The sequence below is a fragment of the Amblyomma maculatum genome, chromosome 1 (genome assembly GCF_055883805.1).
Source record: "Amblyomma maculatum isolate TAMU_Amacu chromosome 1, ASM5588380v1, whole genome shotgun sequence".
In the NCBI taxonomy this organism is placed as follows: domain Eukaryota; kingdom Metazoa; phylum Arthropoda; class Arachnida; order Ixodida; family Ixodidae; genus Amblyomma; species Amblyomma maculatum.
The window spans coordinates 302,187,686-302,204,236 of record NC_139344.1 but is presented as its reverse complement, the minus strand read 5'-3'; the positions used below and the strand labels follow the sequence as shown (position 1 = coordinate 302,204,236).

The 16,551-nt window shown below is 46.5% G+C and overlaps 1 protein-coding gene across 6 annotated transcripts in view; it reads right to left on the bottom strand.

Annotated features, from left to right (window-relative positions):
* Window positions 1-2,391: 2,391 nt before the first annotated feature.
* The window catches only part of PAPLA1 (Phosphatidic Acid Phospholipase A1), an 88,508-nt gene continuing 74,348 nt past the window's right edge, over window positions 2,392-16,551 (bottom strand). For all 6 annotated transcript variants that reach the window (XM_084605077.1, XM_084605860.1, XM_084606641.1 and 3 more), the window contains one exon: window positions 2,392-2,658. In XM_084605077.1, coding sequence (XP_084461203.1) covers window positions 2,490-2,658 — 169 coding nt within the window. In that variant the 3' untranslated portion in view covers window positions 2,392-2,489. The remainder of the gene's footprint in view (window positions 2,659-16,551) is intronic.

Genomic DNA, 16,551 nt, shown 5'->3' with positions numbered 1-16,551 from the left:
GGTATAGAAAACTGCAATTATCAAAGGTGTTTGCCCATAGAAATGCTTCCACCCCTGTGTAATACGTTCATGGAAGTTTACACTGGGCAGCATGTCGAACACCATCATTTATATTAGATTTCACATGTGGCAGCTAGTAAGCCTTTGATGGATACAACGATACGACTTTTTAGGTGCTTTTTAGATACTTTTCTGGGACTAAAAAAAAAGTTGGTAACTACATAGGGCATCATGTGGGACAGAATGTCCTCTGATCTGCTTCAGGCATCAGAACAGCATGAATGCTTCCAGTGCAGTGCTTCTTCCCGCGATCCTTTGCGATCCAAACATATTTTGATGCGCCAGAACTATCGCAATGCATTTGGACATGTTGCTGGCTAGCTGTAATAGCATGTAACCGGAGTGTCTCAACATTTTCTATTTTTCCTTTTTTTTTTTTTTTTTTTTTTTTTTTGAGTAATTCTTTTGCCATTGCTTGTAGTGGGAAGAGGCATTGGTGAAGACACCTTGTTCTTTTCTCTGCTCTCATCAAGCGTGTTGCTCGTGAGGACTAGTGCTGTGTGCATTGGCACTGTCGTTCAACTTGCCCGGTAAACTAAAATAAAGCTCTGAGGCTTCCTCTGGCCTTATGTATTTTTGTTCTGCACAAACAACAATAAATTGTGGCATTTAGCTTCATGTTTGCAATACGCTCGCTAACCCCAGCACTGAAGGCATCAAAATGCACCACTGTCGCATACATGCATTATTTTCGCCAAAAAGGAACTTACACACTCTCCTTTTTCTGTGAACGTTGTTGCAGTACAAGAAGAGGTAAACTCACCTACAAAGCATCTCACTGCAACTCATGCAGCTTCCAAAAACAGGCAGAAAAAGACAAGGTGAAGCCAAGAACTGCAGAAAGCAAGGCCCAATGAAATTTGTGGCTTCAGCTGCTGAAAACTGCACAGAATGTCTTCTTTAAAGCCTCATCCCAGAGCACTAAATGCTGTATGAAATTTTGATTCAGTGTTCATTGTAGGAAGAAATTTGGTGCATAAAGTGGGATCTATGCGTCTCGCCATCTATCAAATAATTAATGCGTTCCCCCAGATTTTTTTGTGCATCCCTTGTTTCAATCCCAGTGGAATCCACCCATTAGTACACAGGATCGCATTGCAGAGGGCGCTTGCAATGCACTTCCTCAAGGGATATGTGCGCGCATTGTTCCCAATTTTTGGCCAACATCCCTGACCTTGCATCGGACACAAATACTGTGGTGATGGAGAACCTTGTTTCGGTGGTGCCTTGTATTAGAGTAGACAAAACAATAAATATAAGAGGCACTGACGCAGAACAAGCCATATAAGTACTCACTGACGTCACTTTTCATAGATTTGTGAATTTCAATGCGTCTGTTCATTCTGAAGGGGCCATCCCCTTGCTGAACGTCAAAACAGCTGGTATATTGTACAATATTAATTTGTCGCCTCCACCTCGAGTGACGAGTGCTTGGTAACTAGGCCTCCAAGTAAGTGAAGGCTCGTTAATTCGAACTACACTATTTGGTCTGGCTAAGCTCCACAGAGGTCTGTGTACAAAAACAGCCCCTTATTTTGAAGTTGGTTCCTAATGCAAACTCCACATCTGGACTGCCTGATGTCCAGTGCATATGGCCGAAGAAGCGGCCCCGCGATAAGGCGGCATAGTTGCTAGGCTGCGCACATCCAAAACGGACATGGAAGATAAAACCAGGTACACCAAAGAAAGAGCGGGTAAGACCTAACCCATGAACAGTGTGGCAACGGCTGCTTGCAGTCTGTTCCGTGTGACCTCGGAGACCTCCAATTAAATACTCGTTAATTTGACCCCCATTAATTCGGAAATACGAATAAGTATTTCTGTTGGCGTGGCCCCTACCGATGCCCAGGTAAGGCCATGGTGTCGGACGGGCACTATGCGTCTTGCACCGGTTGGGCCGTGTCCGGATACGATTGCATAGCACTGATTGTTAAAATAGCATTCCTCAAACCTGAACTATATGTTGCGCAGTTAACCAGGTACCTCTGTCGTGTGAAATATACAAATGGCCTCATCAAACACCAGCTTAATAGGTGCACTACCCAGTTTCAGTTTGCTTTTATGAGCTTCGTGCCATCCGCCCATGGTAACGGCGGTCATTGGTTCTGCATCAGCCAACTAACTGATAGCAGTTGCTTGGTGTTTCAAAGGGCGGGTTTCTTACGCGCTTCCATTGTGGTTATTGCTCCCAAAATGTGCTGTCGACCACATGACGCAGCCTGCCTGCGAAGAGTCCGCACTGCCGCTGCTGCAGTTGAAAAGATAGACGCACAATGATGCTATTGCTTTGCAGCACTTTGCCAAGAAATTCACAGTGGTGGGAGCACGAAATGGAAGAGGGTGGGTTCATTATGCGAGTAAATTTCTGTCAAGTTGGAATTAACAAGCTTTTACTTGACTGCCTACAGGCCTGATCTTTGCATTAAAGACTACTTTCTGGTGAAGGGTGACACAGGCACAAACCCCTGCAGAGGTGGTGGTGGTGTGTCGTGTTGCTGCAGCGAGTTGTGCTGGGATCGAGTGCTTGGCAGCTGTGGCACAAACCCTTGCAGTGCGTACAGTTCTTTCAGGATGAACAGCACTGTGTCCTCAGATTCCCTGCAACACAAGGTGATAGAAAATATCCGTATACTGGTGCCAAATTACAGAAGCTCTGTTTCGGATACTTCGTTGACAGCATAACACATGAACATACTTGCAGGTATTGTCAGTTAAGTGGGTTCCAAGATGTTTTCATGACATGCCGGACCTTATTTTATTCCAAAATTGAGACCGCAAAGCTCATTCCACTGACAACCATGTTAAATCTGCAAATCCCCGACTTTTTTAGGTTTTCCCTGATTATTTTAGCTCAAATTCCCTGACAAGTGAAGAGGCTAGAAAATGTAGATGCTGATAATAATGAGCATAGATTAATAATTTACAACAAAGAGCTATTTATTAATCGTATTCTGCAATTCACAATACTGAAAAGGCTGTCATTGTTAATGGCCACTAAGAATGTCAAAAGTCTAATGAAAATTGAAAGTGCACTGATGTCAGCCTTATAGCACCTACCGTCCACTCCGAAAACAGCCGAGCCACTCCAATATAGCTGTGCGCGCATTTGGCAGCACAGCTCGCGCTTTCACACTGGCCGCTGCCGGCCTGGTTATTCCTTCTTTTTTTCGCGTACTACTCTCACGCAGCGCTTCCGCATATTTTATTCAGTACCCACCTTACGTGCACATTGTTTATTGTGGCACCTCAGCCATGTGCTGGCGTCAAAGTAATATTATAGTCCCTAGAAGTACTTATATTTCTTGAGTTGTTTGCCCAGAGTGCAGCCGCCACGCTGAACAGACAGCATAAAAAAAAAAATCTACATGAATAACATACCTGCTATGCGCCAGCTTGAATGCACTTTAGAATATATCGTCCCATTTTCCCTGACTTGGCGAAATTTTTTATGATTTCCCTGACATTTCACCAATTTTTCCCGGTGCATGAAATTTCCAACAATTCCTAGTTGCTAGACACCCTCTAAATACATGATAAGCTAATACATGGCACGAACGGTGTTCACACTTCTTTACAAACCATCAATCCAGCTTCAGCAGGACCACCGGCATCGTCCTCCAATGGCAACACATTGCGGAGCAGAAAAGAATTATGGAATGTCAAAATGAATCCTTTTTGAGAATTTCCCGAGTTGGTGGGTTTGATAACTGCAATATAAGCTTCTACTCACAGGCTAAAGCTTGGCCGAAAGTCTTTGTTTACTGGTTGACAGTAGGATTAACAGTAAGGCAGAACAGGCCAGTGCTATGTTGATGATATGGCTAAAGCAAGGCTTTTTTCAACGTGATACTTAAAAATGCCAAGCAAACAATGCTGCATTGGATGGCACTGTATATTTTACTCTTGCAACATTATTTAGTTTGTAACGTGTAATTTAGACATGCAGCTACACATGCTGCCATTTTTCTCCGATAACCAAGGTTTGGCTGGTTAGCGCCGCAATGCACAAAACATGATGGGGAAATGTCATGTGCCTGTTGATGAATAAACTAAAATGCCCACTTGAAGAGCAGCTGCTGCACTGACACCAGGAATAAGATTAATGTGGGTTCTCCTTTGCTTCTAGGTGTTATCAGTGGCCCGCTTTGAAATGAGATGAATTATTTGGTCCGAGTTGTCCCAAAGCGAGTGGAGGCATTTGATCCCATGTGCCTAACCACTGAGCCAGTGTGGCAGAGAGTGGAAAAGAAAGTTCAATATGGGTTCTCATTAGGCGTGCATGGTGGCCAGAGGGATGGCACATGGCTGCCATCATTTCAACTTCCTTACTATTTCTGAATGGCCACTGATATCTGAAGCCTTTCGGTTTCGTTTCTGCATCATTCGTGCGAGCCTTCATACAAAACCTGCATGTAATGAAGACCTGCATGTAACGAAAAATTGCGAACTTTTGTCAACTTTGTTATAACCAGGTTCAACTACCTAAGAGTACGGAGAGACTGCGCCCACCCCCGCCACCTTTCTTTGCTGGGGGCGCAGTCGCTCTGCGCGCGCTACTCTATCGCGCTAAGCGATCATGCGGCACGTGCATTTCGTGGCACGTGCGTGCGGTTACGGGCTCAAGGGTTGTTCTGCCATCTGCTGCAGGTTTGCAAGCTTTTTATTTTATTCTGTTGGCGAGTCTGCTATGACACGTCACGTTCAGTGGCTCACGCCGTTGCCTCTCCAATAAGTCGACACATGACTCGATCGCTGCTCTCTTGCCGCGCCCTTGCTTGTGGCTAGCAGCAGCAAAGGAGGTTGTTTTAGCCTCTTTCCATCTCCCTCTGTCATCTTGATTTCACAACGTGCCATTTCTCTCCATTGTGCGGGCCAACGAAAGTGCGCCCTCTGTACGCGCGATTGCTTTCGGATGGCTGACCGCGCAGGAACTTCGACTGCAGACTGGAGTGATGGTTCTTTTAATTATAAATACGAGCCGAGCTCGAATTCGGACTCTCAAGAAGTATCGGGCAGTTTTTTCTTATATTACCCTCACTTACCTATTTTTTAATCAGGCTGATAATGATGATGATGTTAACACCTGCAGAACACTGAAATGTGCATATTCCGTTGACTATGTTATTTGTATAGCACTCATAATCAAAAATAAATCGCTATGCTCGTTCCTTGATATGCTCGTTCCTTGAAACAAAGCCGACACTGGGGGGTGTGTCACGGCCAGAAACGCCTGATAGCGAAAGGGTTAAATAGTGTAGGGACGAGAACGGAGCCCTGCGGCACTCATCTGTTTGAGGGGAAGTGACCAAAGGGCGTTCCATAGACACGCACACTGAATGTTCGATTTGTTAGAAAGGCGTGAATGGAGAGGAGAAATCGGTGAGGGAGACCAAGAGTTTGCAGGGAGGCAAGAATGGCTGAGTGAAGGATGTTATGTCTTTGTTATGTCTGTAGTGATCACGGTTCTAACAAGATGACTGTAAGAGAGTGGTGAAGCAAGTCTGCAGCCAAAGTAGCAAGGCCGACCTTCATTCCAATTAGCGGGCGGAAGCCGATTTCGGATTCTGGATCACAATCATAGGATTCCAACCACCATGATAAGTGAGCGACGAGAATATTTTCGTAAAGCTTACAGATAGTAGGCGTAAGGGAAATTGGACAAAGGGCCGATAGAGATACTGGAGGATGACCTGACCTCAATATTGGAACAACAATAAAATGCTTCCACTTATCCGGCATGACACCAGAATGCCACACGTCATTGAATGTGTCAAGCAGGGTCTGCAAAGCAGTCCCTTCCAAGTTGCGGAATAAGGAGTTAGGTATGCCGTCGTGCCCGGGAGCAAAGTTAGATTTGAGGCGTTCAATGGAGACTAGCAGCTCTGCCATCTTTAGGTCAGAAGTAATCTCATCGAGGGGGTTCGGTAACAGGTAAGCAAGGTGGAGAAGTCGAGGTGGAATCATAGTGTGGAAAAAGCTGTCTGGCCGCCTGTTTTGCAAATGTGTCCTCATCCACATTCATTGCAAGGCGAATGCTCTCTGTGTAATCAGAAACTTGAGAAGAGCAGCATGAAACAGTCGCCAAAGTTGCCGATTACCCTGCTCACACCATGCAGCCCAACGTTGCTTTCCTAGACGCTTTGCATAGCGGCGCGCACGTGCGGTAGCCCGGTGAAGAGGGGCGCATGCGGCACATTCGTCAGCTAATGCCCACATGGACTTGTCCTTGCTTGTAAGCTGCATTGTTTATTATACCTCCCATTAAGGGCTCAGCTGCATTTTTGGGGTACAGCGCTGCGATTATACTTAAAGACTCGGAATATATAACACTGCAATAATTATTTACAGTTTCTACGGCTACTGAGACGGCATAACTTTAAGCCGTAAAGATTGAAGAGCACCGAGGCAATCGCACTGTTTTCTTCCAACTGTCCTGTACAGAACTTATGCAAAATTGCTGCCATCTAGCGACCCGCACGCGTTTCTGCCATGTTTAAGGGTAGCTGAACAGAGCAACTGCTAGGAGACTGAACTGCTCACTGGGTTAATGCTCATTTTCGCCAATGCCATCATACTGCTGTGTTCCGTGTTGTACGCAAAGTGGAAATGAGGATTCTGAAGGAAAAAAAGGTAAGCAGCAAGCCATATCCATTCAGCTCTTCCTTTTTCTTGTGTCAACCTGTGGTCGCTCTATTCTCACACTGTAGGCGGGCTTTCGATCACCGCCGTACCGAATTCATCTTGCTTTGAAATATTGGTAATCCATGGCTGATGCGAAGACAAATAAAATATATCGGCCACAGTACATTGCACTGGTCCACAGCCGCAATTTTCCTAGCGTTATCGCGTACGAGACGGCCCAGACCGCAAAAGTTGCCCTTGCTTACTGCGCAAAACTCATCCCTTTTTTGCATCACACATACATGTTGCTGAATATATACTAGTATTAATTCTCTGCGTACGTCCAGATAAACAAGTTTCGGCACTTGAAAGGTTCCAAGGCATCAGACTGTTCTCTTAAATGTGAGCCTGAAGTTTTAATCTCTACGCATTTCATTCATCGATGAACCGAATATCATCGACACGACTATGCCCGGGCTTCAGTTACTGGTGTGCGTCTCGGAACATGCTTTGCAAAAAGCTTGCTGCCTCTCTACCTCCAACTGTATTTCAGCCTACAACTGCTAGTGCAAGTTCGCATAATTGTCATTGCTGCGCTGGTGAGGATCAATGCATTTTTTTAAAGATCACTGCGAGACTTTTTCCCTCTGGGTTGCTGTATGAGGCACATCGTAGAGGAGCTTTGCATTCATGGTTTGATTTGGTTTTGTTTTCTCACATCCATATCGTCATAAAAATAGAATGTGAGTGAGTTATTTGCCATCATGCAGTCGTTTGTAGCAAGCCTAGTAGTAAACGCGAGGTTTGCGACAGCAATGACGCTGGATGCACTTTATTACTAAATGTTTGCTTTTGTGCAATTATTTCAGGTGTCATTCCAATATTCAATATTAGAGCAGCTTCACACAAGAGGATTTTGTGAAGAATTTCGCCAGCGGACATAGAATATTGCACAATGCAGTGCCTCCCGCCTCAACCCATCAGAATGCCTGTCCACGACAGCATGAGCCATTCCTTAAAAAATGAACCCGTCATATCCCCTCAACCTGCAAACCCTTGAGACTTTGCAGGTGGCGGGTTTACTTTGTTTGTCTAACCTAGATGGCGAGTGTTCTTGTCGACAGAGCACCATCCACCTAATCTCCAAAGTCTTAAGCAAAACACAATGCTTTGCAGGCTATATGGATCGTGGGTTCTCGCCTCGCCTAGCCTAGATAGCTCTGTCGACAAGAACACTCGCCATCTCGGCTTATTGCTGCCACAGACATAAAGACATATATAATTCCACCAAAGCTACCATGCTGCAGAGCATTGTACTTATGATAGTACGTACGTGCACTCCAGGAAGACCATATTCAAAAACATATTAGTTTTCATTTTTATCATACCCAAGATATGAAATAATACAATTAAGAGCTGGATTGAATACCACTGCACCACACAATAAAAGAAAGTGACAGGGCAGAGTAAAAGCTAAACCATCACTTGTGTTTTCCCATGAAATGGGAAGAAATAGCCAATTTATTCCATTATAAGCTACCATCAACACTGCAAACAAGCAGAAAACGACTTTAAAAGCACTGAGAAGGCTTTGGGTACTGAATGCAGTAAATAATGATTCAAATTTCTGATGCCTAATCATTAAGAGGAAGACCTAAGCAATTCTATATGTGCTCAGTTTTATATTTACTTTTACATTCTTATTCTACATAATGCAATACTTTTTAGTGCGTGATATTTGAAAAATTGAGTATTGCTTTCAGGTAAATGAAAGTCAAAGATGGTGATGGTTATTAAATTCGAAATTTTTGAGCTTTGGCCAACTTTGGAGTTTTTTCTACATTTGGCCGAATTTGATGCATTAAGGAGAAAACACCTAACGATCTGGAGCCTACAATTTTGTCTGAAATTAAGAACATGACCTTCACAATCCAGACAAAAGTTTTAGTGAAAACAACTTAATTTTTGAATGTAGGATTGAAAATCGACCTTATAGCAGGGCATAGCTCCTGGAGCAAAGTTTGCGATCTTTTACTAGAACATGTTCAGCAAGAAAAGGTGTTTTAATTAACTTTCCTTAAAATAAAAGTTGCATACATTTATTGAGTAAAAAATAATACACAGAAAAATTTTACTGCAGGGCTCCAAACTAACTGGCAAAAATGGCATTTTCCGATTTTTCTCTGAGAAAACTACTTGTAAGGAAGACAAAAAAAAACACAGCGCTGCGGCATCGCGATCGCCATCGCTTGTCTCCAGCAAACATCTCTCGTGCTGAAGCTGTGCCCTGCGGCTGGTAATTCTACCCTGCTGTGTCGAAATACCAACTCATTAAATCCTCTTTTCTTGGTGGAGGTTGTGGGGCCCTGCGCCACATATCTTTAGGGCTCGTGGCGCGCCGCACATTCAAAGGCCGCGCCACATCCCAACACTCCCTGCGCGCTGCCCGTTTCCCTCTCCCCGCTCGTTCTGGGATAACCGGTCCTGTGCGAGGGTGATAAAAGAAGATGCACGCCGTCGCCTCTGCTCTCTTCGCTCCTGGACGACCCGCTGGCTGCTCGCTGCCTGCCCTCCCAGACGACGACCCCACTGACCTCCCGCACCGCCATGGACGGACCATTTCTGAAGTGAGATAGAGATGTTTCTTACATGGCCCGCTGTCTGTGTGTGTCTTGCGTATCCCTTGGGCAGGGGAATCGTCCACAAGATATATCCAAGATTCCCAGTACCCTTTTTGTCCTAGAACTTTGCAGCCGAACGCTGACAGCCCCAATGACGGAGCCAACCGCACTGCACTCAGCTCCGCCCGCCACCTGCAGTGGCACCCTACGCCAACAGGACTCTGCTAAACCACGAGTCAGACATTACCAACTGGCTTAACTTCGAGAAAACTTTTCTGAGGTCTTCGGCCACCCCACCGTTCGCAAACTCCAAGCGGAACAGCGTCTTCGATCGCGAGCGCAGCTGACCGGTTAATCGTTCACAAGTTACATTGAAGACATTATTGACTTGTGTCGCCGCGTTTACCCGACCATGACAGAGGCCGATAAAATACGTCATGTTCTTACAGGAATCGATGACGGCGCCTTCAACATGCTCATCGCCAAAAGTCCCACTATGGTCAAGGAAGTCTACGACCTCTGCCAAAGCTATGACGAGCTGCACAAGAAGTCTGTTTTGATTCGCCGCCCACCTGACGCTTCTCTCGCTGGACTGGCCATGGAGCAGGAGCCATCTGGCCTCTCCGCAGAAATAAAGGCATTTGTACATGAGGAGGTCGCGCGACAACTGTCTCTACTGCCATCTGTGACAGAGTCACCAACTGGCCTTGCTCTGGAGCTTTGCGATGCAATTCAGCCACATATCTCTGAAGCCGTCCCTAATTCGTCTTCAAACAGCTCCGGTCGCACCCTCACTGCCCGTTCACTGCGCTTAGAATTACCTCTTCTGGCGTTGCGCAGCTGAGTTACACTCCAGCCTGCGCCGGCTCCTGTTCAGATATTGCGTCGTACATATGTTGAAGTTGCTTCAAGTCCACCACCTACACCGGCATATGCCTATGCTTCACCCCCTGTGCATTCGGCACCAACAACTTTTGCTGCTCCCTTGCCTCAAACCTCATCTCCATGGAGCACTTCAGGATGTTTTTGCCTATTTGCTATGTCTGCAGCATCCCTGGGCACACTGCACGCTACTGCCAGAGCCGCCTATCTATGGCCTTTGCTGCACGGCCTGCGCCACCTTATTTGGCCCCTCAGTTTCCAGTCCCACCGGGTCTGCCAACAGCGCCCCCTGATCATGCGGCCTTCCTCCGTCGTCGTCAGCCTTCACCACGTCGCTGCTTCATTTCGCCAATGTGCGGACGACCCGCTACCAAGCCAGAAAACTAACCGCCGCAGTTCGCGAGGCACGAACTGCACACTTGACAGAACTTCGAAGTCCTCATCTTCCTCCCGTGAAAGTTATTGCTGCCATCGTTGAAGGTGTTCATACTCTTGCGCTCGTCGACACCAGTGCCGCTGTATCTGTCATCAGCCAAAAAATTTGCCGCTCCCTCTGAAAGGTGCCTCTCGCGGGACTATCGTTCCGTACTGCATCCGCTCACAGTATACAGCTGACAGCTGTCTGCACTGCTCTCGTCACTGCGGGTGCCTTGTACATGTGGTCCACCCCATGTGTTCTAATGACATCATTATCAGCTGGGATTTCCTATCCCAGCATCATGCTATCACTGGCTCTCAAGTATAGCTCATCAAACCTAGTGATGCACCATCTGATGCCCTGCTCCACGAGCCCCTGTCCATCGTCGCTCATGGCATAACCATCCCAACATTAGAGCTGTTCTGGTTCCCCTCACTGCCTCTTCTGCCACTGCCGCCTCAGTGCTCTTTGTGCCCCGTAACATTGTATGCCGCCATGTACTGTTGTCCTTGACCTTGACATGGCACCAGCACACTTCTGGTGGCCAATCCTCTCGCGTCTCCTGCTATCTTGGTTCAAGGGGAGTGCCTTGGCTGCATCGAGCCCGTGGACCTTCTGTTCGCCTTGGATGATATTTCATTCTCTGCTTGCCAAGTTGACGCTTTAACTCCAATTCACGCGGCTTCCGATCCGCTGCAGTAGGACCTTTTTGACCATTTTGTGGACAGCGTTCTCGAGCCGCGGCGCCGCGAGATACTTCTTGACCTTTCCCATGAATTCTGCTCATCGTTTGACACCTCACAATTTTCGGCCGCACCACGACCATTTCCCACCTCATCGACACTGGCACTCGCCCACCTCTCCATCAGCGGCCGTATCGTGTGTCCCCGACTGAGCCTCGTGTCACTGCCAAACAAGTCGACAACATGCTGCAAAGCGAAGTAATTAGAGCATCCTGTAGTCCACTGTCTTCTCATGTGGTCCTAGTTAAGAAGAAGGATGGCTCAATATGCTTTTGTGTTGATTATCGCCGCCTCAACAAAATTACTCGTCGCAATGTGCCCCTCCTCCCACGAATCAACGATGCCCTAGACAGCTTGCAAGGCACGGAATCCTTTTCCTCCCTGTGCTCTGGGTATTGGCAGGTGTCAATGGCAGCAGCAGATTGTGCAAAGACCATCTTTGTTACCCCAGATGGACGAATTTAACGTTATGTCATTTGGATTCTGTAACGCTCCAGCCATCTTCGAAAGAATGATGGACAATGTATTGCATGGCCTGAAATGGAACATCTGTTAGTGCTACCGGGGTGATATCGCAGTCTTTTCAATCGACTTCCCCACCCACTTGACTCGTCTTCGTCAGGTCTTCACATGTCTCACCTGCGCCGGTCTTCAACTGACCCTCAAAAAGTGCCACTTCGGCGCCCAGCATGTCACAATACTCGTCGTGTGCAAAGATGGAGTTCAACCTGATTCTGAAAAACTGCGCGCTATTGCTGACTTCCCGAAACCGAGCTCTTTGAAACAACAGTGAATCTTCGTGAGCCTCTGCTCATATTTTCGTCGTTTTGTTAGGAATTTCACATCTATCATAGCCTCCCTTACACAGCTCCTGCAAGGCACCCCTAACCTCTACTTTTGAACGCCAGCCTGCGATGATGCATTCGCGACGCTTAGCCATGTTCTGACATTGCCACCAATCCTTCGTCATTGTGACCCTACTGCACCTACAGAACTCCACACCGATGCCAGTGGTGTAGGCCTCGGTGCCGTCCTCGCCCAGCGCAAGCTTGGCTACTCCGAATATGCTGTTGCCTAAGCAAGCCATGCACTTACCGTGCACTTACTGAAAAAAAGTGCTTAGCTATTTACTTATACGCCCACTCCTTCGAGGATCCGTCTGGCTGTCTCGGCCACTGGGCCCTCAGGCTTCAGAAATATGACACCTGTGTAGTGTATCGCTCTGGCCGCATGCAGTCTGATGCCAATGCTCTTTCTCAGTCACCGGTGTGTTCGCCTGCATCGTTGTCCCCACCTCAAGCCTCTTGACAGCCCTCACAACTAAGGATATGCCTTCTGAGCGACAGGATCCTTGGGTTTCTTCTTTGCTAGATATCCTTGGCACCACTTCCGCGGCTACTCATCCTTAGGCACTCCGCCGACAAGCCTCCCATGTCACCATTCGGGACGGCCTCTTCTACCGAAGGAACTACAACTCAAAATGACTCCTCGTCATTCCACGCCTCGTCCGCTCCGTTGTTTGTGCCCATCATCATACTAGCGCTCATGCCGGCTTTCTGAAAACCTATGATCGGATTCGTCACAGGTATTACTGGCGGGGAATGTACAATTTCGTATGTCGCTACATTCACTATTGTACCGCCTGTCAACAACGGAAAACTTCTTGCCACCCTGCCGGCCCTCTTCAGCCTTTACCATGTCCAGCTTGCCTGTTTGATCGTGTGGGAATCTATCGTTATGGTCAGCTACCATGCAGTGCCGCTAGTAATCGATGAGTCGTCACCATCGATCATCTGACCCGTTACATGGAGACCGCCGCACTTCCAGTGGCGATAACCCGAGAGGTAGCCCATTTTCATCTGCATCAGTTCGTTCTTCAACACGACGCCCCTCGCGAGCTCCTGAGTGACAAAGGTCATGTTTTTCTGTCCGAAGTAGTCCAAAAGCACCTGTCCTCTTGCAAATCTATCCATCGTGCTTCAACCGAGTACCACCCCCAAACAAGCGGTCTCACGAAACGATTCAACCGTACGCTTGGAGACATGCTCGCAGTGTATGCTACATTTGCCTCTGGGAGCTGCAACTGGGACCAGGTACAGTCATTTGTAACATTCGTGTACAACACTGCCGCCCAAGCAATGACTGGTTTTCCACCTTTCTTCCTCTTATACGGCCGTAAATCATCTTGTACTCTTGACATAATTTTGCCATACCATCCAGGTGCCTCTAAGTACAGTGCTTTGTCAGATATCGTACAGAAAGCCGAGGAATTCCGTCAGCTAACTCGAATGTTTACCGCCAACATTCAAGGTTATTACAAAGATCAGCATGATAGTGACACGCCTCCTTCGACGTTCCTCGCCGACAGCTTCGTTTGGCTATGCGCTTCTGCCACCAGCAAATTTGAAACCAAGTACCATGGTCCTTATAGAGTCTCGGAACGCATATCCCCTGTCAACTACGTAATTGAGCCAGTAACCCCTTTTTCAGACCACCGCCGTCGCGGCCGCGAGATTGTCCATGTTAGCTGCCTCAAGCCGTATTACAACCCTCTTGTCGTTTCTTCACCGTGAGTCGGCAGGATGGCAACTTCTTCACATGAGGGCATTGCAAGGAAGACAAATAACACACAGCGCCGCGGCATCAGAATCACCATCGCTTGTCTCCGGCGTTCATCTCTCATGCTGAAGCTGTGGCCTGCAGCCTGGAGTTCTACCCTGCTATGCCCAAAGTACTGGCAGCGTTAGCCGTCGGACCAACTCAATAAATCCTCTTTTCAACTGCATATCTTGCAAAAATGAGATTCATTCCTTTGTGTTGAGACATTTTCCCACCACATATAAAAATTTAATTGAAAACAAAAATGGTCATAGGACCTCGATCGATTACTATCCTTATCTGAACACACCCATATTATATATATATATATATATTGTAGGGGTGTGTTTATTCAGTCGACGCAGGTGGATCCAGCTGCTCGGGATGAACTCGAAGCGGAGCGTGAGGCGTAGCGAATCACACATACAACGACCAACTTCTTCGTTCTTGAGAGCGGCAGCACGCGACACATGTCAGTGGCTATGAGATGAAGATTACCACACTACAATATATATATATAATATATATATATATATATATATATATATCAGTGGTAGTGGCAGCATTGCCAAGATGCGGAATTCAAATCTGTTCCTTTTTGTGGTTCAGGTTTCGCTTGGATTGCTGCTGGCATCTTCCAGACCCTGTTCAGAGACGAATGCGACAACATCCAACGCTTCCACGTAATTGTTCCGGCTACCTGAGATCTGGGAATATGACTGGCCCTTCCATCGCGCATCAGACGGTGACAGCGTCAACTATAATCCCAGCAGTGCCAAGCTGTTAGCAACGGTAGCATCACGGACGACTGTGACGTCTGTGGACTGCAATATAAGAGAGATCTTCGGCGGGGAACCCTTCAGTGGGCGCGGCAGCATTGCCAAGATGCGGAATTCAAATCCGTTCCTTTTTGTGGTTCAGGTGCGAAAATGCTTCGGCAAAACTTTTCATAGTAGCAACCTCTGCCAGCTCTTGCTGCCATGCCCACTCCTGCAGTATGAATGTTTTGTTAATATGTTGGTTTCTTTATGATCCCTGTTGTTACTGGCAGGGGACGTCGAGACTAACCCTGCTCCCTCAACCAAAACGCTTGAAGAGCAACTGAAAGCGATTGCAAAAGACATCCAGGAGATAAAGCAAGAGAAAAGAGTGACCAACCAAAAACTAGAATCAATTGATAAAAAACAAGAAAAAATCGGCAAGATAGAAAAACAGGTCTTGGAATGCGTGGAGAGGGTGGAATAACTTGAGAAAAAGGTTGTATCCTTGATTAAAACAGCTGATGAGCTAGATAATAGGAGCCGCAGGTCCAATCTCATTATTTATGGTGTTAAGGAGCAAGAGGATGAGACCCCCCAAGGCCTGCAAGACGCTGTAGAGAAACTTTTCCAAGATAAATTAGAAACTAAAACTGCAGGCTTCGAAAGGATCCATCGTCTTGGTCGAAAACAAGCATCTGACGATTCAAAGCATCGGCCAGTTATCTTGAAATTATTTGAATACAGAGATAAAGCTAACATACTCGGAAACTCCACAAAGCTTAAACAAACTGGGTATTCAATTGGTGAAGACTTTTCCCGGGGTGTACGAGAAGTTAGAAAGAAGCTTTGGGAGCGAACGAAAGTAAACTGTGACCAAAAAGACAAGGTGTACCTAAATTATAATAAAATTAAGATAAATAAATGCTTGTACAGATGGGACAAGGAGAGCAACGACATTGTTTAAGTTAAAAAAAAACGAAAACGTGGACGATGCTCCAACTCGAGTAACTCGAAGCCGCCGACGCCCCTGACTGTCATTAATGTTATTGCGCGTAGCCTCGCGAACAAAGTTAAAGAGTTAGAGGCAGTTTTGATTGCCCTAAACCCTGATATAGTTTGCATTACGGAAACATGGCTGCATGCTGACATCAAGAACCATGAAATTGTTCCACCTGGCTACAGCATGGTTCAGAAAGATAGAGGCATGGCTGTTCTCCAAGGAATATGCTATTCGTTAATGTTCCAGGTGTAAAAGCAGTCTGGTGTAAGATTCAGCTATGTCAGAGCTGTGTCTACGTTGGTGCAGTATACAGACCCCCAAATGCAGAGGTCTCCTATCTTGAACCGCTTCTTGAGTACATGCGAAAATATGTGCTTGGAAGCGCCATAACCTTCCAAACGCTATTTGGAACCCATCCACAGTAACAAACAACATGTTCATTTTAAATCTAACACAAGGCTACTAGTGTGCAGGGTGCTTCAAGCTCTGTTTTAGATCTTATTTTTGTAAGCGATCATTTTCTGAAGGAAAAGGCTAGCATGAATATTCTTGATGGCTTATCTGATCATGATATGGTTTTTTGCACACTATCGTTTTCGGGAAGAATCTGCCAACGTGTGTTTGCAAAGAGTGTATATGCCTTTAACAAAGCAGATGATGCCGCTATCATGACTTACCTAGCGCATGAGTACCTTGACTTTCATGAACTATGCACAGAAGGTTCCGCAGACATTAATGAAATATGGCTACAGTTGAAGGCACATGCTATGCACTGCATGAGGCAGTTTGTCCCAGAAATAAAGAAGAACACAAAAAGCCTCAATCCATGGATAACATGCGAACTAAT